The 22,029-nt window shown below is 46.1% G+C and overlaps 1 protein-coding gene across 1 annotated transcript; it reads left to right on the forward strand.

Annotated features, from left to right (window-relative positions):
* The first annotated feature begins 1,746 nt into the window (after positions 1 to 1,746).
* Positions 1,747 to 17,547, forward strand: LOC119432467 (pre-mRNA-splicing factor 38A-like). Its single transcript, XM_037699630.2, has 4 exons — positions 1,747 to 1,905; positions 1,967 to 2,126; positions 11,526 to 11,647; positions 17,411 to 17,547. Exons 1-4 carry the CDS (start codon positions 1,776 to 1,778, stop codon positions 17,545 to 17,547), a joined length of 549 nt encoding a protein of 182 aa, XP_037555558.1. The 5' UTR covers positions 1,747 to 1,775.
* Positions 17,548 to 22,029: the final 4,482 nt, after the last annotated feature.

Genomic DNA, 22,029 nt, shown 5'->3' on the forward strand with positions numbered 1-22,029 from the left:
CTGAAAATGTTTCTGAAGTTGATCGCGGAGGCTGCAATTACGACGCGCTGTACGCGCTGATTTGACTCGGTGACGATTCAGTTACGTGCTTTGTCTTGCGCGTTGTATTAGTGTGTCAGTTACGTGCTTCGTCTTTCGCGTTGTGCTAGCGTGTGCAGCGTAGTGCAGCTTCCATATGCACGACGGTTGCTCATGGTCATCGACGTTGGTAGTCGTGATGGAGGAGACGTGCCACCAGGCGTCAGCGTGGGTGCATCAACGCCTAAGGGCGCTTTAGCCACAAAACACCAATAGACATTATATATCAATGTGCAATAAACATTACACTACTTCTGTGAAGACACGTTTCACTTTCGTGTTCTATACCGATTCCTATATAAGAGGGATCAACCACATTTTTCATTATTTCTTTCCTTCTTTCTTTCTTGTCTTTGGCTCGTACGCGAATATTCAATGCGGGTATGCGCCGCACGTGATTTTATTATCGTTAATCGTGGCGTAACTGACGAGCATGTGATGTTATTGATGGTATAACCTATCAGTGATGTTAGTTATCAATTTTGATACCTGCGCTAAGGCACAACTGGCGCGAAACCACCGCGCACATGATGATGATGACAATTCAATGGTTTCCCCTTTGAAACGGGCGGTGACAAATAGTCACCTAGCCTGCTCGATTTAATCAGGTACCTCTACTTCTGACTAAGAGATCAAATCAGGTCGTATCAATCTCTTCCCTGCTTTTTTTCCACCAATACTGTAAACGTGTCTTGCTTATCTCAACTGCTGACCGGTTGATGCTTCCGTCCACTTTAAACCCAAGGGTTTCTGGAAGGTGTACTACATGGAGCCAGATAGTTTAACTTTTATATCTCTGTGCATCTACCACATCGGATAACTCAGTGGCAGCTCCTTCAAGGTAAGAAAAACAAACCCCAAAGCAGTAGCGCACCCAGGATCTCTGCCAGCGGGGGCGAGTTTCAAAATGCGCTTTTTGGGCGAGTTTGCGAGTGTGCAGTAGAGCACTGCACGGGCCGATTTTTGCGGCCCGGGCCCGGCCCGGGCCCGTTTTTACATTGGGCGGCCCGCCCGAGCCCGATCAAAACTTTTATGGCGAGACCCGGGCCCGGCCCGGGCCCGGAAATAATCTTATTTGGCCCGCCACCCCTTTACCTTAAGCCCGAGCCCGGCCCGAGCCCGACTCGAAACCGGCCCGAACCCGGCCCATGACCGAAAATTACATGTTTTTCAGAGTTGAGAAGCCCGAGAACAACTCGCAGAAAGCCCGAGCCCGGCCCGGGCCCGCGTCAAAAAACCCGAGCCGGGCCCGGGCCCGGGTCAAAAAGCACACGCCGTGCCCGAGCCCGGCCCGAGCCCGTGAAAAAACTCCTCTACCCGGCCCGGCCCGGCCCACGGGCCGGGCCGGGCCCGGGCTTTCGGGTAAGCCCGAGCCCGTGCAGTGCTCTAGTGTGCAGACGATTGCACGTCTTAAATCTTAGTTGCAGTACTCAAAGGCGCAAGGCAAGACAAGCGGTTAAACAAAAGGGGGGGGGGGGGGTTAACTCGGCCTCAGGGGGGGTGTTACAACCCCCGAACCCCCCTCCCCCGTCGGTGCGCCACTGTCCCAAAGGCCATGCTTTTGCGTAGTCCACCCGCCAAAAGCGATTAGAAGCACAAAAACAAGAATCGCTATGGTCATTAGTTGCATCGCTAGAGAGTACAGCGCGCCGGTAGCATAGCGGATAATCGTCGAAACACAACGCACGCCAAACAAAATGGCGAACCGCACGGTGAAAGACGCGCAATCGGTGCGCGGTACAAACCCACAGTATTTGGTGGAGAAGATCATCAGGTCGCGCATCTACGATTCCCGATACTGGAAAGAAGAATGTTTCGCCCTGACAGGTATACTTGTTCGGCTTGGTTAATGCGCGACTTTGTACAACTCACGTTTCGGCGCTTGCAGCCGAACTGCTGGTCGACAAGGCGATGGAGTTGCGGTTCATCGGTGGTGTTTACGGCGGCAACGTGAAGCCGGCTCCGTTCCTCTGCTTGCTACTCAAAATGCTGCAGATCCAACCCGAGAAGGACATCGTTGTGGAGTTCATCCGCCAGGATGAGTTCAAGTAAGGCTGACGCCGCTCGCCGCAGAGTTTGCGGTGTCTCGCGCCGAGTTCGTTTGATTGAAGTGCCGCCGACGGCACACTTGAAGTGCACTGAGAGTGTTTCAATGTTTGTGATCAAGGGCCCCGTGGTTGTGCAAGCGTGTTTCTGGATAGGAGGTTTCGTTTTCTGGCTGTACGGTGCATGCTTAGGTCACAAAGTCTTCATGTGATCGAGATGTTGGCAGTACAGGCTTCGAGCTGTAGTATAGTCCCAACACTCGTTTCATAAAACTTGCGTTTATCGTACTGACGCTCCCCCGAGTTTGGGTAGTGCCATAGTAGCCATAGTTGACACTACTTATACAACATTTTGTGCCAGCAGTTTTGTATGTATTCTAGCGATGCCTGGTCATTCATTATTAGTGTGCAGACCGCAGAACTGTTTAACACAAGCCACCGCGTTGTCGCTGATCTCTGAGAGCTCTGGATTCCGATTTTTAGATTGTGCTGCTTGTGCCCGTGAATAATTTCCTCCTAGGATATGGATTAGTTGCGCAGAATTAAAGCAGCAGAGCATACAGTGGTATGAACCTATGGCAGTGAGTTGCGCTTGTTGGAGTTCTGATATATGATGCATTCCCAGCTCTTCGGGGGAGACAGAAAATACTGGGACAATACATTCAACAAGATCCCTGCCGTGCAGACTTTTGTTCTCCCACTCCCAGTATATTCTGTTTCCCCCTGAAGAGCTGGGAATGCATGATATATAATATGCTATTAACTACTGATAACACTATTGCATAATGCATGCTGTTAACAGTCTAGGTTTGCAGATTTTCATAACTAATATGGGGGTCACACGGTGCACTTTCGATCGTGATTGGTTCCTTTTCTAGAGAAATTTGATCCCGATCGATCATGATCGTGTTTGAAAGTGCACTGTGTGACACCCATATAAAGGGCTTCTCTAATTATCAGCCATTGGCATTCTTCCTTTTCACCTGCGGTGTGCTATGGATACATTAGATACTGCATAATAACAAATGCTATGCATTTTGTGAATGCGTTCAACACCTTACGTGTAAGACCTGTGCTTTATTACACACATGTGCAAAAAACACATCCTCACCTGAAACAGGCCATGCTACACAAGCTCCGCGGACTGCGTTTTTACATGGAAACAACAGCAGTGCGGACCATCTGCAGAAAAATAATAAGTCTGATGGTGTTTACCATGTTTGTGAGCAAGTCTCGCCTGCCTCCTCGCCCTGCAAGTGAGAAAGAAAAACCGAACATTTTGTAATATAGGTCGTACTTGCAGCTCGAGTTATGGTACAGTTGACTGCAAAAGCTTACGGACCACATGAGGACATGCCAAACTGCCTCTCCGTGCCACCTAGTAGTCCCATACCTGCCCCAAATGAGTGTGTTTTTTCGGTGTCGTGTCGATTTTCTTGTGCCGCACGACATTCTTCTACCTCCTCGTTCTCATGCGAAGCATGCAGCCCAGCGGCATAAAATGGTGCATCAGCAGCGGCACTCGGCTGGTATTGGCAACATCAGTCCCAATGATACTGCTCTCAAGACAGAAGCACGCCACCGCAGCTGCCAAAGAGCGCGTTAAGTGTGAAAGGGAAAACTAGCGACGCCTTGAGCCTAGCAAGGAAATAGACATGGTGCTGAATAACTAAAGACACATCTATCTTAGTGCTGTTTTCAACGGCTGCTGACTTCTCAGCCATTTGGCACACGCTGGTGCGGTCTGTATACGTTTTCGGCCGACTGTACATTCCATTGGTTCTTATCATGCTCCCAACTAGGTTTGTAGCAATGTGAAGCCATCTCGAAATGGAAGCGGCAGAAAGGCTGGCCAGGCCAAACATTCAGTTGTTCCCAGATGAATCGGAGAAGCCATGTGACAGAGGCTGTCAGATCTCTGTCGTGCACCCTTCTTGAAAATGAGAGCACCTCAGAGCTCTCACAATGAACCAACAAAATGAACCTGGCAAATGTGTTCCTAGTGCTCGATTTCTACCAGCCAAATGTAGACCACACCGCGAGAGTGCTCTTGAGTCCTCAAAGGCTACCAGTCGAACATACAGTTGGTGACCTCAAAATGCACAAATCTGTCGTACGTCATTTCATTTTAGCTCCAGAGAAACAAATTAGAACAGTGGTTCTGTGAGGAAAAAAAAAGCACCATAAACACAATGCAGGTTTTTCTTCCACAATTGCAAAACTAATGCAAAAATGGAAGAAATCCTACTAAACCAGTGCTTTGCCACTTGTGTTCAGTTTTTTGCTTTCTTTTTTTGCATAATGAGCCTTCACTTGTAAGAATGATCTGTTTATTTTCCCATAAGTATAATATATCAATCTATCTTACCTTAGCATTCGTTTAAAGGAAAAAATACTCCAGAGAATTTGAAAATGTGTAGGGGTGCTTCAATAATGACATTTTCAAATTAAATGTAGAATGTTTTCTCATATCTTAATGAAGTGAAATATCAGGTCCATTTAATTCCCTCTGCACTTCGTGAACTAGTTAATTTTAGTTCCGTGCCAGTTCCCTGCTTGTTCAGAACCAGACAGGCACCTTCTGCAAAAGCCTTGCACTGCCTCTCCAACTTCATGGAATGCTGTGAACTCGTTCTGGGCAAAGCCTGCACCAGGTGAAATGAATGACGATTTGGAGATTGGGGGGGGGGGGGGGGGGTGCTGTGTTGCACTGGTGGAAGTAAGGTGCACCAATTTCTGAATTAGTTCAGGAAGGGCATGTGAATGGAATTTATTTGATAAAGTTTGTTTGGAGTCTCTTTGGCATAAACAAAAAAAAAAAAAACTTTTTGATTATTTGGCACACATACGACATTATTTGGCACACATACGACATGCAATTCACAGCTTAATATTGGATTAACTGAGGAACTCGTAAATGATAAACAGCCGGTTTCAGTTATCTGGTGCACCATGACAGCGACAGTGATGAGACAAAGGAACAGCATGCCACCAGACTTGCATATATTTCGGTGTTCGTTGAATCATGTGAAACACCCGCCGTGATGGCTGTCAGCTAAGGCATTGCGCTGCTGAGCACAAGATCGCGGGATCGAATCCCGGCCGTGGCAGCCGCCTTTCGATATAGACGAAATGCAAAAACACCCGTGTGCTTGCGTTGTAGTGCACGTTAAAGAACCCCAGGTGGTCAAAATTAATCTGGAGCCCTCCACTACGGCATGCCTCATAATCGGAACTGGTTTTGGCATGTAAAATCCCAGAAAGAAGAAAGGATCATGTGGTGAGACTGCCCGAAAAATAAATTGCTCCCCCTAAATTGAGGCAACAGATTCATAGGCTGCCTAAAAGTGAGGCATGTTTATTGAATGACAGGAAAATATTGGCAAGAATGTGCTTCCTCGCATGTCATCTCAGGAACTGGTGCCTCCGTGCAACAGCCACCCACAGCTGTCCTGCAACAGAATCACTCGGCGCAGCCTCCACTTGCCTCTGTCTTTCTTCCTCGGTGATCCAATACGTGTTCTTCTCACCTGCATTAGAACACAATCTAATGTTTGGCAATGTGTAATCAATAATTCCTAAATTTAATTAGATTGAATTGCACTGACTATTAGATTTGTATTTGAATATTTGCATCCATCTAAAAAATAACGTAAAATTGAACCTTAGAAATTTGTACTGGTGAAGCATTTGTTTTTCTTTGTTCTATTTGGGCCTCACCCTACCTTATGACACCCGTACATCATAACAACCTAAATTTGTAAATGTGCTGAAGTAATTTGTAAATGTGCTAAACCCTGTCTTGCTGTTTGCACAGGTTGGTGCGAAACGTTACTCTGACTCTATTCGAGATGACTGTCGTTGTCTTGTAGTGCTGCCGAGCCCACAGGCAATCAGTGTACTTGTTGCCGATTGTTGGGAGGTCATATTGTTGTTACTAGCGTGTAGTGGAGACGTGGAAACAAACCCTGGCCCTGAAACGCAGGAGCTGCTCTTGCAGCTGATAGAGGGGCAAAGGGAAATCAAAGCAGAAATAGCAGAAATGAAACAAAAAATTGTTAGGGCCGAAATGGCTTTGTCCCAGATACCTGCACTGGTAAAAAGGGTAGAGGTGACTGAAACAGAACTATTAACTCTGCGATCCACTGTGGCGAAACTGATAAAAAAGGTTGACCAAATAGAGAATCACAGTAGAAGTAATAATATTGTAATCAGAGGCATTCCAGATGCGCAGAATGAGACAGAGCAAACTTTGAAGCAGGAGGTTGTAGTGGGAATTCTGCAGGGAAAACTGAATCTATCAGTTACAAGTGTCGAACGTATACATCGAATTGGAAAACCTTCTTCAAACGGACCAAGACCAATCATTGTGCGCCTGGGAAGCCTCACAGAAAAAAAGGACGTACTACGCAATCGCAATAAGCTCAAGGGCACGAATATTTTCATCAATGAGGACTTTTCGCATGATGTAAGAAGGAAAAGACAATGCCTGTGGAACAGCGCATTAGAAAACAGAAAAAGAAAAGAGAAGGTTGCACTTCTGTATGATAAAATGAAGATAAACGGAGTGATGTACGCATGGGATGAAGCCACAAACCAACGCTATCGGGTGACTGACAGCCCGTCTAATACAGCTGCAAAAACCACTGCTTCCTTAAATGACTGACATGCGCATCCAGGCAAGCTTCGGCTACTGAACGTCAATGCCCGTAGCCTTGTTAATAAGGCTTTAGACCTGGAGCACGTTTTCTTTGAGCATCACCCAGATATTGTATTTGTAACAGAAACGTGGCTACATGACGGCGTCCGAGATTGTGAAATATGCCCTCCGGGATATAACGTGATCAGAAATGACCGCAGTAGCAGGGGTGGGGGCGTTGCCATCTTTCTGGAATGCAGCCTCAAATACACGGTCCTTTACAAACCGTCTGACATTGAAGCAATATGTTGCAAAATTCTTGGCCGCCCCGACTTGATTGTGGGGTGCGTATATCGCGCTCCGGGAAGTACTGCCGCCAGTATTGATGCACTGAATAAGAAACTGCATGACTTACGCGTTCAGAACAAAAAGGTTATCATAGCGGGGGATTTTAATGTTCCAGACGTTGAATGGGACGAAATGGAAACGGGTACGCGAGACCGTGATGCAGGCGCAGCAATTATAGATATGTGCTTTTCACATGGGCTTACACAAGTAGTACGGGACTTTACTAGGGTCTGCGGTAATAGCAAATCTGTTCTTGACCTCTTCTTTTTAAGCCATAGCATTGTATCGAGATACTATAGAGTTGATATTCTGCCCGGGATCTCGGATCACTCGATTGTAAGACTGTCTTTAAATATAGGTTCCTTTTCAAGGGTCCCTAGACATGTTTCATATTACAGACAGTTCAACGAAGCTGATGATACTTCAATAATAGATGAACTGGCCTTTTGTTTTGAGAAGTTTGAAAAATTTAGTCAAGATGAATCTGCGCATATCGATGAGTTGTGGTTAAACTTTAAGAGAACGGTTCACAAATGTATAAGCCGCTATGTTCCTCTCAAATGTAAATCAAAACGGGTGCACAGCCCATGGATTACGAGAGAGATCACACAACTGAAAAGAAAAGTGGCAAGGCGTAGGGCACTTTATAAGCGTACACGCGATTCCGCTGTTCATGATGACATGTCAAACTTAAGTAAACAGTTAAAATTAATGATGAAGGAATCTAAGGACAAGTATTATGGTGTCACTATGGATACATTTCTACGCGAATCACCTCAAAAGTTTTGGAGGCACCTGGCTCCAACTAAGAAGGCAGTCACTAAAATATGCACAGAACAGGGACCTATTGAGGATAAATGTGATATAGCAGATGCCTTCAATGACTTTTTTGCTAGTGTCTTCACCAATGATGATGGAAAGCAGTCAAAATTTGAGGTACACCAACAGCTTCCAGTTGCAGAGGAATTGCGGTTAACATATGAAGGAGTATTAAATTTGCTGCTGAACCTAAATACAAAGAAATCGGCAGGTCCTGATGAGATACCAAATTTGTTTTTAAAGAGGTATGCTGAATGGACTGCGAAGTACCTCTTCATTATCTTCACGAAGTCACTACGGTCAGGTACACTTCCTGAAGAATGGAAAATGAGTAAAGTTATACCCGTATTTAAAGACGGTGACACCACGTCTACTGCCAATTATAGGCCCATTGCGCTAACGTCAGGCTGCTGTAAAGTGTTAGAACATATTGTTTCTAAGTACATCCGGCTGTTTTTGTCACAGAACAAACTTCTTAGTAACTATCAACATGGGTTTCGCGAGGGCTTGTCAACCGTTACACAATTACTAGAAAGTGTTCACGATTTTAGTAAAGTTATTGATGGCAAGGGACAAATAGATCTGATCTTTCTCGACTTCAAGAAGGCCTTTGATAAGGTTAATCATAGAAAACTGTTAATTAAATTAAAGGCTATTTTAGGAGATACAGATGTAGTCAAATGGGTGGAAGACTTTCTTACTGATCGCCGACAGTTCGTCAGTATTGATGAAAATAGGTCCGGGGTCTGTGATGTAAAATCAGGGGTGCCTCAAGGTTCAGTTCTTGGCCTGTGTTGTTCCTGGTATACATTAACGACCTGATCGAAGAATCGGCCACAGTTACAGCGAGGTTATTCGCAGATGACTGTGTCATATATACAGAGGTGAAATCTATTAGTGACCAGATACTCTTAAATAACTTCTTAGGAAAAGTTCAACAATGGTGCGACATGTGGCAGATGTCTCTTAACCCAGCAAAGACAGTATGTATGACCATCACACACAAACATGAACCTCTGTCATTCACATACACTCTACAAGGCGAACCACTTCATCGCGTAACAGAGTACAAATATCTCGGAATTTTAATAACATCTGACCTTAGCTGGACACCACACATTAAAAAAGTAGTAGGGAAAGCCAACCAGAGATTAGGTTATATTCGACGTGTCCTTAAACTGGCTTCTCCAGCCACGAAACTGACTGCTTATAAAGTGCTCGTGCGCCCAATATTAGAATATGCATGTGAAGTGTGGGATCCGTATTTGAAAGATTCAGTGTCAAAACTAGAGCAAGTTCAAAGACGTGCATTGCGGTTTATTTATTCACGATACCGTCGGCAAGACGCCGTAACACCACTTTACGCGAGGGCAAACCTGCCCCTACTTAATGTCAGGAGGAAGGAGAAACGACTTAGCTTTTTCTATTTAATCATTAATGAGCTGCTACTTGTTGATAAGTCTCGCTACATAAATGAATCTAAGACCCGCATAGTGCGAAATAAACATAGTAGGCACGTTAAGGAAAATAGATTTCACAAGAATTGCTACAAATACTCATTCTTCCTTTCGACAGCACGTGACTGGAATTGTCTCCCTGCAAACATTGTAAACGCAGGGACTCGTGAGCAGTTTTCTGCACTTGTGTCCGAATATTTTCAACAATAGGGCGTATATCACTGTATCGCTGTATTCTATTGTTCCGTTGACTGCTTGCTGTATGTTGATGTACTGTTACCACTCCTGTCTTGGTCCTGATGTGGACCGACAGTATCTGTAAATAAAAATAAAAAAGTGTGATTCAGTTCAGTCTATCACGTCAAGCTGTACATGCAATTTGCCCGTGGGTTGACTAAGCCCACACTCAACAACCACTCTGCCTGAGACTTCTATGCACTTCCTTGTGTGACATGTTCCGAAATCCACAGGCACTCTGTGATTTTGAAGAGCAAACACCAACCGCCTCTATATGTCGCGCCCCTCACCCTCTGTGCAGATTTCAGAGCCCTCCACCTGAGATTTCGTAGCCTCATCCAGTGTTCATTTTGTTCACGACCTAGGTTGCCTATGGACCCATTTTTCCCGCATCTACACTCCCGTCTAGCCACTTTATTACCTTAATTTGGACATCATCTCTGCTGGGGCAGTGCCATCTGTAGTGTCATCATCATTACCATGGGTCATAGTCACGCGTAAATAATACTGCTGCGAGTTTTGGAAGCTCGGCTTGTAAGCCACAATCGAAGAAAACGTGTGCTTTCTTCCCGGCCGGGCTATAAGCCGCTTGGCTCGCCACTTCACCTTCCCGTGTAAATGTAGTGATGTCGGCCACCAGTCATATCCTGCAAGACTATTCTATTCCAGCCTTGTTCACTGCTTAGAAGGGAAACAGCGTTTGAGTGCGGATGGCATTTTTTTTGTCATGGAATAATTCGTCAGCCATATTTTCAGTCAATCGCGTTTGGAGGTGCTCTCACTTTAGCGTGATATTGCATCGGTTGCAATTCTTCACTGGAGCAACAACCATTCTGCCTGCTGGCTTAGCCAACGAGCTTCCACTGGAAGTGATGTCCTTGAAAGTGACTGACTAGGAATGTAGCACAGGGTACCCATAGCTCAGCCCCTTAACTCTTCAGCACTTGTAAAAACTAACACAGTTGTTCATTTGGTAGCTTAAAAATGTTAATCTTTTGTTAATAACTCTAGAATATTGCTGTCGCCTGTTGCTTTGCCAAAGGAAAATGTTGGTCATTCATTAATTCTTTTCTTGGTTCATGTGGTCATATCTTTTGGAGTAGCATGGCAGGCCTATCACTAGGCTAACCTCTACTGATGCGATGAAACTTTCTCTCTCTCTCTTTTTAAAATTTATTTATTCAAGCGAGATTGCTGTCAACTAGCTTGTTCTGCACTTGTATTGTGTCATGTGCACTTTGTCGGATTATGTGTCTTGGACCAGTAATCAGAAACCAGTAATCACGGGCAAAAGCTAGAAAGGCTGGTTAGCCTTTCTACCTTTTGCCCGTGATTACTGGTTTCTTTGATACCTCTTTAAAGAGACACTAAAGTGCTATATAATGTTCAGCTGCATTACTAAGTTAGGCTTCTGAAGTACTGGTACGTTCACTTTAACCGTCAGATGAGGTTTAGTAAGCCGGAAGCGACACAAAGATGAAAGACAAGTGGCAATGGCAACCTGAAAGTTCCCGCAATAGCTTGCCGTGACGTCACAATTTTCGGCAGCGTCAGGTGAACTTAACTATTCTTAAATAGTGAAAAAGACATATTTCATTTTGAAAAAACAAGACTCAACGTAAGAAGTTTCAGTAACTTTCACTTCGCCGAAATGACCAGAGTACAAGAAGATAACTTGAAATTTGTTACACTGCACTGACGTGCTGATGCAGAGGTACTGGCACAGAATTCAAGAAATGGGAGTTTGGCCTTCGTTTCTTCCTGTAATTTATGCCAGATTAACAAAGATAAGAGTTATGAAGAAGTGCTTTACCAGTATAATTTGATTCAGTGTTGGTCTTTAGTGTCCCTTCAGAGAAGCATGTGAACTGCACCCTTGTCATCGCACGGCCGTTGCTGCAGGTATGTGCGTGCCCTGGGTGCCAACTACATGCGCCTAGTGGGCAGCTCACTGGACTGTTACAAGTACTTGGAGCCCCTGTACAACGACTACCGCCAGCTCCGGCGCCAGAATCGGGATGGTGGTAAGTGAACTCCTACATGTAGAAGGCTGCAGTCACCAGACTGCCACGAGCCACTGGTGATCAGTGAGAACAGACTAAGTTTATCAACAAAGTATGTGTAATTTAATGCAAAAAGCCCCCCAGTGGTGACTGAGTAGTTCTGGTATTTTGTTGCTCAGCAGGAGTTTGTGGGCTTAATTCCCAGTTGTGGATTGCTGAATTGAGTTGGGGGCTGCACGTAATAGCACTCACGGGCTGAGCGTTAAGTGCACATCAAAGAACCGTAGATGATCATTGTCTGAAGCTGTCCACTACAATGTCTCTCATAGCCCCTATTCTAGCTTTGCGATGTTAAAAGGGAGCTGCAAAAAAAATCGGGGACTCTTGCATCTTGAATCCAGTTTCAGTAGCGTAGGTGTAAAGCAGCATCCGCGCAACATTTTCTGTTTTAAATACGGGTGAATGTGTCACGAATATCCAGCAAATATAGACATTTTTGATATTAAAAAAAAATGCTGCCATTACCACTCGCTTGAAGGGATGCATGATCCTGAATCTGCAGCTCCTTGGCATGACCTCCGAGATTAGGTGACGCCCAGGGCTACCTGTAGCACCCTGAGAAACCTCAAGGCAACTTATGTCGTGTCCATTAACTACCTGGTGTGCGTGTCGTCTGCTTACATGCTATTTAATGGCTGCTTACTAGGGGTCTTTGGATGGCGAAATTTTCTAATCGACTCAAATATAGATACAGTTGACCCCATTTATAACAATACCGGTTTTAACAGTGTATTGGTTATAACGACGAGAAGCTGCTGCACCGTCGACTTTTGTATGTTTTCTATGGGGAAATAACCCGTTTATTACAATGCCCCCATGACACATTGTCAGTTATAATGATGAAGTCTGGCTACTGGGCATCCATGCCGAATGGAATGCAGCAGTGCTGAGTTCAAATCATACACACTAACAGCCAGTTATGCTGTTATAACCAGTCTTAGTCCTAAACACTTCCCGCAGTCTGACAACTTTTGCCTCTCTGGGTGCGTCGCTGCATCAGTGGAATGTTCTCACGTTTTTGACGTCGGCTCTTGTGGATTCTTTGTCCAAGTCACGTCTCGTCCAGAGTCGTCGATGACGTGGCAGTGCGGCTTGGCAGGTTAGGCCTAGCGATGGGTTGGGCCGCCACTTCCTTTCGATGCCTCGCTCAACTGACAACGAGCTGCGCCGGGGACTGTAAACGGCCACACCTTGGACTGCTAGTTTCACGGCCTCTGGAGCCGAACACCTGCTGCTCCCATCGCCAGTGCGGTGCTGGCGAGGTGACCTCAGAACGGAGCCATGCAGACAATGCCAGCTCAGCGCTGCCTTTTTCCTTGATCACGGCTCGGGTCACACGGCTCGAGTGCTCGTGCTGTTTGGAACACTGCGCCTGCTCTTCGTCGTCGTCGTTCTTCTTTCGCGTGTTGTCCCTTTACTTATGACAGTCGCACAGCTGCAAATCTTCCAGAACCCCTTATTATCTACCTGAGAGTCTACTGACAAAGTTAATCCGGAGCCCTCCACTACGGCGTGCCTCATAATCAGAACTGGTTTTGGCACGTAAAACCCCAGAAAGAAGAAGAAAGAATGAGAGTACTGATTTTGAAAATGGTGCCTATTGGTAACTAATCTACTGAAAATGCATATCCAAATGATGAGACGTATAAGCTTTTGCGTAGAATGAAGCGATATTGTGTCGAATTCGGGAGACGAGTTGTTGCACATGCAGATCTGTTGACGGACACGAAAAATGCATAGAACGCTAGTCATAGACAGCTTTGCTGTAAAAATTCACTGATAATTACAGTACTCCCTAATGTGAAATTTGAGCACAGCTCTATACATGTTTTCATTTCGCGATATATATTGGCTGGCATGGACAATGTGTCTTGTGCGGCATGTTGCAAACGGAGCAAAGTGTGGCGCGACTGTCTCGCTAATCTGCAGATCGCGAGAGCCATTGCGTGGGTGACGCGTGGCCGTAATTCACGGCAGCTGCCGCCGACAGTACCTCCCAGGCTATGTACACTACTCTATTGCCTTCTCATAGCCATCTTTGCTGCACTACGCTTTTCTTCTGACCCTTTCGCCATACCCTCCTCCTCCACTTTTTGCCTCATGGTTCCACTGCACCCACCTCTTCAGTTTAGGTCTCACGTGTTTCATCCCCTGCTGAGCTCCACATTTTCTCTTTCATCTTTCGCCGTGCTCGTTCACGTGGTTACGCCGCCGCTCGCCGCATGAGTGGGGCTGCGCTCTAAAGTTTGTTCATTGTCCTAGCAATACTATTCTTATATAGTCAACACCTGAAAAAAATATACTCAGTAATTTGAGAATGCCATGTGCACATGCATTGAAAGCCAGAGCATTGAGCCAAAATGCAGCAGTTGCACATGGAATGTAATAAATGACAGAGGAGGTTCCTCTGGTCGATGTCACTGGTGTGCCACTCACAGCATCATGATAGGTTGCACGCAAGGCCAGTAGTCCATATCTTCCTGGAACGCCCTAGCAGCGCGGCCCTCTTAAAGGGCCCCTAAACCACCAAGAGATCGAAATTTAGTTGTGGTGTTGCAGTTGAGCACGAGTCTACAACGAACACGTAGCCGCGAGAATTTTTCAAAATGGCGCCGTAATAGCGGAGTTACATGCGTTTGATGATTGAAAAACGGCCCTCGCTCGTTTCGCTCTTTCCTTCGCTACTCTCCTCGTCGGCTGGTCTCTCCTCCTTGCCGAGTGCTGCTCCAAATGTCACGTGATATACGTCATCGCCAACACACTTCTCAAAACACCTCCCACTTCTGGTTAAGGCATGTCCAAGCTAGTGGCAAATATAGCGATGGCGAACCGGCCTCCCGTGCCCTAGAACGTCTGCCGCGCGAAGGGTGTCCAAAGTAGACGGTAGTTCGGCCGGCGCACTCCCCGAAGCACAATCAACGGGTCAACCGACGACTGCGAAGCTGCGCGCTTCCGCCACCGGCGACGAAAACATCGGCTTCAGCTTCTGTTCCAAGCAAAATAATTTTCCCTAGATATGGTATGGTTGATAAACTTTATTCAAGTCCTGAAGATCAACCCTTAGGGTGACGCAGGTGGCTTCCACGGGACAGTAATGTTTAACCTTACCGCCGTGTCGTGGGCCTTCTGGACGGCCCAGTAGCGCACCCAGGATCTCTGCCAGGGGGGGGGGGGGGGGTTGACAATACCATCTAAACAGCAGCTGATTCCAATTTCTTCACGAGAAATTGTCCAAAAATGCGCTTTTTGCGAGTGTGGAGACGATTGCGCTACTCGCATCTTAGTTGCAGTACTCAAATGCGCAAGGAAAGAAAAGGGGTTAAACAAAAGGGGGGGTTAAGTCGGCCTCAGGGGGGGGGGGTTCCAACCCCCCCCCCCCCCCCCCCCCCCCCCCATCGGTGCGCCACTGGGACGGCCTGTACTTGATCTAAAAGAGCTCTACTTTGAAGCACTCGCCGCCACCAGTCTGTAAATGTAAATTGTACATTTTATGAAGAACGATATCCACTGTCAAACGTTAAACATGAACTCGAGAGCTCCGATACTTGTCGAGCTCAGATGCCGTGCACGGCTACCAACGGGAGATGACCGGCTCGGCTGTGCTCGCATTGCAGCCGACGGTGCCGCTAATATAAGCGTGTTTTCTTCTTCGTGTACAATTATTGCGAAGAGCGATAACAACGGTAGAAAAATATTGCGGCTTGTGAGCGTCGATAATTCATTCCGAAGCGCCGTCCGTTTAAGCTTTGAAGTGAGCTGGAAAAGGCCTAGCGACGATATTGGCGCCGTCGAGCAATCGGTGGCGGTGAGGCTACCTCACAAATGGGTCCCGAACTCCGATCTGAACCTCTCCACGGCAAGGAAATCTCGTCGTTCGCGAGCAAAACCGCCGTCAAACAGCGGCCCGCGAAATGGCAAACGGCATGCGGCGAGTTACCGGGCCGATAACGGGGACGTGGACTCAGCGCTTCTTGGCTACCCGCTGTTGCTGCAGTGCCAGCCCGTGTTCATGCGAAGCGTGCCGCTATAGACCCTGTGTTGCGCGCTCGTCTAGAAAGGCCAACACTGTCACACTCTGTTCGTGCAGCTGATCAGACTGTTTGTGCAGCTGATCAGACTGTGTTGGAACGCGAGCTATTTGGCACTTGCGTTGCGGTCTGTAATTACCGATTTGCAAGGGCGCACAAGCGAGCAACACGACAAGGAAGAGCAGGGAGCGCACGTACCTGCTAGCAGACAAACCGGAAGTCGTAGGTTCTTGTTCGACCAATGGGCATCGTCCTCGAGGCTGACATCACCAGATTCACCCTGCTGACATCATGACGACCGCTGGGGATACCGGAAAGGCGAGGGGAGGAGGACGGCATTGTTTTTTTTATTTTGTGGCGCACCCGCGGCGCATAGCGCTGCAGCGTTTTTCATCGTTGATCGTCACGGCATTCTGAACTCGATGTACATGTTTACTTGAAATATTCAAAAAATATCTGAGGTGGTTTAGGGGCCCTTTAATGTGCAAGTAGTATAGTCCGGCGTAACACTCGGTGTGCTTATGCTTCTTCTGTTGAAAGTGAACCATCTACACCTTAACGTCACAGCATAGCCAGCAGGACCGGTGGCATTGGGTGAGCTCTGACACCACCTCCGTGAGCACAGAACTTGTCCTGTCTCATGCCAGGGCCGCTTGACCAGAATGCACCACATTCCAGTGGCTGGCCAGTAGTATGTTGGCCTACAATTTGTGTGCACTACACTTGCGCGTGCGTGGTGTTTGCACCTTTGGCAAGCAAAAAAGCACCCGCTCGCTTCCTACCTTGTGCGCATGTGCTGTGACAGCAGCTGATTTCTGCGCTGCTATGCGTCACGCTCGGCGCACTCAACTGTACACGGGACAAGTTTTCGACTCTCCTCATGTCGCTGGCGTGATACATCTAATTTGGCCGGTCGCTGCCAGGTGGGTTCACATTAGATATCTGCTCTTTGAAGGCTGGCGACTTGGCAACACATTTCCCAATTACTGACCGGTCTGTACCTGGGAGTGATGTCATTGTATGGCATCACGTATATCATGGTATTCTTTTCATGTTTTTTTTTATCAGCCACTTAACTCCTTAACTGCCGATGACGAGTTAACTCGCGAATTTTCTGCAATTGCACATGTTCATTTTTGGATTGTTTGTAAAACTTTATTTTTATAAATACTTTATTGCAGATGTGATTCTGCATAAAATTCAATAGTTAAATTGTTTCTAACTTCTGTTGTCACCAGTCTCTGGCATCATGATGAATGAATGAATTCTGGGGTTTTACGTGCCCAAAACCACGATTTGACTATGAGGCAAGCCGTAGTGGGGGAGTCCGGGTCGATTTTGACCACCAGGGATCCTTTAACGTGCCCTCAATGCACGGCACATGGGTGTTCATATTTCGCCGCCATTGAAATGTGGCCGCCGCGATCGGGATTTGATCCCGCCACCTCGTGCTTAGCAGCACGACACCTTAGCCGCTAAGCCACTGTGGCGAGTTGTCATCATGAGCAAATTATTTTTTTCATGATGACATCATCAGCTCTTTCCATTTATGTTATTTCCGGGGTTACCAAACCTTAGGTTTCAGTGAAAACTCTGTCGTGGCATGACATGTTTGCCATATTAAGAGTCCAATCTATCAATCCTCTTATGGACATTTTTATTGGTGTTTCTTTAAGAAGTGTCTTTTGTTATGCAGGATACACAATCGTCCACATGGACGAGTTCATAGATGAGCTGCTGCGAGAAGAGCGTGTCGCAGATATCATCATGCCTCGAATACAGGTGAGGATCAAAATTTTTCTCGTGCACACGCTGAAATTAGTGGTGACATAGTCATGGCAGCCTGTCCGTGCACAAAATTAGTGCTGTAATCCTTTTGCTCAGACTTGGGCATGGTACTGTTGTGCTCAGGATGAGTTACAACATGGGATCCCGTGGTCCAACAGGCTTCTAGACCTCACGGCAATGCCGACTTGTGATAAATTGGTGAACTGACTAAATACAGTTGACGCTTATTACAATGGACCATAATAATCCAGTAAACAAGGTTTGCTGTATTCGAAGTATGTTGTGTCCAAAGTTAGAGCCGCAGTGTGTTGTGAAATGGCGGAACTTCACTTGTACCACCTTGTAACTCGAAGGTGACCGCAAAAATGATGAAAACATTGAAATAAAATAAATAATTAATAGAATAATAGATTTTCACGGTAAGTGTGAAACCACGGGGCATGGCATGGATGCTGGCTTCCAAAATATGGTAGTTTCCTCGCACTAGAGCATATAAACATCTGCATAACGGCGGGGAGCTGGCAAGTTGCCCTTGTGCCATCCGTCCAGCCCAAGTGTGTCACCGACGCTGGTGACACAAACGTTGGCTACAATTTCACTTTCACTTTATTTCCTTAACTCGTTCCTTGCCGCTATAAACGTGCTCATTTTCAGTGCATTTATGTTTTAACATTTCATGTCAACGTGTACTACTCATTGCGCAGCGTATACCATGATACGTTAAATTGTATCCTGATGATCGGTTGGTGTTTTGAATTGGAAGTGAAGCAGAAATAATTGCTCAGAAGTGAGCTTTGGAGAACTCGTATGAGAAACTTCAAAGAAGCACCACAAGAAGCATGAATGAAAGTAATAATTTGCTATTTTTAGTATAAGTGCTTAGTAAAAAAAATAATCGGAAATATACGAAATATGCTTCTTGCTCCCAGTTCCCAACTTCCAGAAGTTACACCACGCAAAAAGCTAAATATTATGCATATTTGCTGGCGTGAATATTAGCCATAGTGTGGGCCATGCTAACCGGGAAAGCCTTGGCTTTGCAAATGTGACAACGGGTAAGGGCCGATGGTGCAGGGTGCATTTGTTTTGACTCGTTCCAGCAAGCACTCGTATCCTTTACTGCATTCTTTGGGCTCTCGAAGCAATGGTTGTCAGGTTGGGGAGCGTGCACAGTAATTATAGTCAATCCCGGATATATTGAACTCGAAGGAGATCACATAATAGTTCGATATATTGATAATTTGAAATATAAGACATGCTTATCTGAGACCTCTGCACGGTTCAGACAGTTTCTCGACACGATGAAAAGTTGTAATTTATTTGCTTCTCCAAGGCCATATTGAACGCAATAAAGCTAACTTATTTGTCGCCCACAGATGTCATCTCTCTTGCACTGTGGAAGAATGCAGTCTCTGATATACCGTATACAAGGTGTCCCAGCTAAATGTAGCCAATGTTTTAGAAACGAAGGAGCGTGCTAGGAGGCTCAAACCAACTCACTGGTGTTGAGGATCGTGTGTCCTAGTCCACGGTATTTTTTTTTTCTCGTTTTGCAAAGTCAATTAATTAGTATAAACTAATTACTTAACTTTTTAAATATTGGCTTCACCAAGAAAGTGCCAATATGAAGTTATAGATCACATTTAGAAATGGCTGACTGAAGTGTGCAAATAAGTACCATTGATGGAGCTTCTTGTAATTGCCTTTAAAGAAAGCCCACGAAATACAAGAGCAAGCGCGTCATAGCACCATTATTTCAGCCGCTCCCTGATGACCGATCAAGAAACTAAATCCGCATGTCTGTACAACAGTTCCGGGACGGGCTTGGCTTTTCCGGTGGCTGCAAGGTACGCGCCAGCAACTCTCGTAGTATCGCGAACGAATAGAAGAACATGACAATTGCATGTTCCTCCCGATTAAAGAGTTCTGCCCTCAACATTTACTCAAGCCCAAACTTCTGTATTTTTTTTTTTTTTTTTTTGCCTTGTGTGTTCGGGCTTCATTCCACAAGTGGAGCGAATTATATGTTTATGCCATGTCACCTCGAAGCGCCACGCACCTTCATCACCACCACTTGCTCTGTGCGCCCGATTGCGACAGGGCACGCGAGTGAGTCTAAAAAAAAGCATGTAAACAATGTCCTTCACTGGTCGGTCGTCTGGGGGCACTGCAATACCGGCGCGATCACGCACTTGTTCTTGCATTTCGCGGGCTTTCTTTAACCCTTTCAGACGCCAGTTTATCCTGTTGATTGAAAACTTACTTTCACCACATTTCTTGCATCTTCAGAATCATAGAAAATCTACAGGTGCAGAAAAGTTTAAGAATTTAAAATTCTTTAGTGAGTTTTGTCAAGTTTACAGAATGTGGACTCCACGCTGAAACTCCGAACAGGAACATCAGACATGATAACATCAACTATTTGGTGTATTCAAAATCTTGAAAAACACTTATCCAGCCACTTGAAAATAATGTCTGGTAGATGGCATTGTGAAAAACAATAAAAGAAGTGGATCCACTACATACAAAAACGTACTGACCCCGAGCAAATACACCCAACCGTCTGCCTTCCCACTCATTTTACTAAACATTTTGCACATGGTATCCAAAATTGCAGCACAGTTTCAATCATATGTTTTTCAAAATATATGCGACACATTTTAAATATCATTACTTTTATGAGTGCTCCTACTATTGATACACTATCTTGGTGTACACGATTGTGTACTCAACGTCTGAAAGGATTAAGGGGGGACGTGGCTTTCGCATCGTAAAAAATGGCTAAAAAATAGATTTTTTGAAAATGACATTTTCAGTTTCTGTAACTCTTATTCTATCTGATTCTGAAATATCATCACCAAGTAGAAGTGCTCTAAAAAATCGTATCAGCCAAGGTGCCGAAAAATCTCGCGGAAATCGGGGAAAAACTGCGTTTTTCAAGCAACGATATCTCCGGAATGGCGCAGCCGAGCGCTGCCATCTTGGTCTCGTTGGAAAGCGCATTTCTCCGTCTTCAAATTTGCCGCTTTAGCTATCTCCTCCATACAGAAACAAGCACACAAAAAGCAAATGATTGAAGGTTGTGCCGGAGCCACCGCTTGGGCCGCACCCACCACGTGACTCCAGCGCGGTTCGTCATTGGTCCGGTGCTCGCTCTGCGACGGTGTCGTGTGCCCCGCTTGTTGCGGTCTCCTCGCGAGCTCTCGACAGTTTCCGTAATCTCGACAAGTGTTAAAACGGGCGCTATGTGTACATCGAAGTAGCGTGGCCGATCCCGCTTTTTGTGGACGTCTCAGACCCACGGCTAAGCATTCCGAGCATCGGCGACGCGGACTTCGCGACCAAACTTTGGGCATGGAATCCTCGGACACGCGGCTAAGCCTTTTGCGCGTAGGCGTCTCCGACTCTGCAATCAAGCACATCGCGTGCGGACTTCTTGGATCCTTGCCTAAGCATTTCGTGCATCGGTGCCTCTGACTGCGCGACTAAGCACATCGAGCCTCGACTCCTCGAGCCTGCGGCTACACATTTCGCGTGTCGGCACGTTGTTCATCGAGTGTCGACTCCTCGGACACGCGGCTAGGCACTTCGCGCGTCGGCACATCGCTCATCGAGTGTCGACACCTCAAGCGTCTATTCCTTTGACCTCCGGCTAGGCATTTCGCACGTCGGCACCTCGGACTGTGCGATTGAGCTCACTGAGCGTCTAATCTTTGGACCTGCGACCAGGCATTTCGCACGTCGGCACCTCGGACTGCGCGACTTTGCTCGTTGAGCGTCTATTCCTCGCACCCGCGACCATGCATTTCGCACATCGGCACCTCGGACCCGCGCTTAGCACATCGCACGCCGACTCTATTATTGTAATGCCACGATATCTCGTAACAATACCTATCATACCACACCTTCATAAAGAGAAGCTCATCACGAGCTGTGTTCACTAGGCCACTTGGGCTGGCACAGACCTCACTTCTGCATTGAGCCTGCAGAAGTGAGGCATCATACAAAAGTACAGGCTGGAAAGCACCTAGCAGCTGCATTGCTGCCTATCAGTGGCTCTCCTAACCTCCATAGCCATTGTCAATGAAATATGATTCAGAAGGCTGCTGAGAGACTTCATTCAGTAACATGGTCGATTCTACCAAAGGAAAACAATGCCTCACTGACTGCACCAGAGACTGGGTGATTCCACGAGAGATGAATGCGGGTCCAAAAATTCATATTTTAGATTTCATTCAATATTTTATATTTTGCGCACATATCACTCGGTAGTACGAAAGTGAACTTGCCTTCTTTGACAAATGGATACTTTAGGAGAAAAAAAATATCGAAATTCTTCAGGTGGCAGGCGCCATTTTCATGCACCGGGCATTCTCGCAAGTTCAAAACAATGTGAAATACAAAATATTACGGCTACAAAGAATGCATTTTCTTGTGTAAAACGTATACGTAAAGAAGAGTCAGCAAGCGTTGTTTGAGGCTTCTGTGCGAAACGGGAGTGTTTTAGAAAAAATTGTTAATTTGCAA

This window comes from Dermacentor silvarum, chromosome 11, assembly GCF_013339745.2.
Source record: "Dermacentor silvarum isolate Dsil-2018 chromosome 11, BIME_Dsil_1.4, whole genome shotgun sequence".
Taxonomy (NCBI): domain Eukaryota; kingdom Metazoa; phylum Arthropoda; class Arachnida; order Ixodida; family Ixodidae; genus Dermacentor; species Dermacentor silvarum.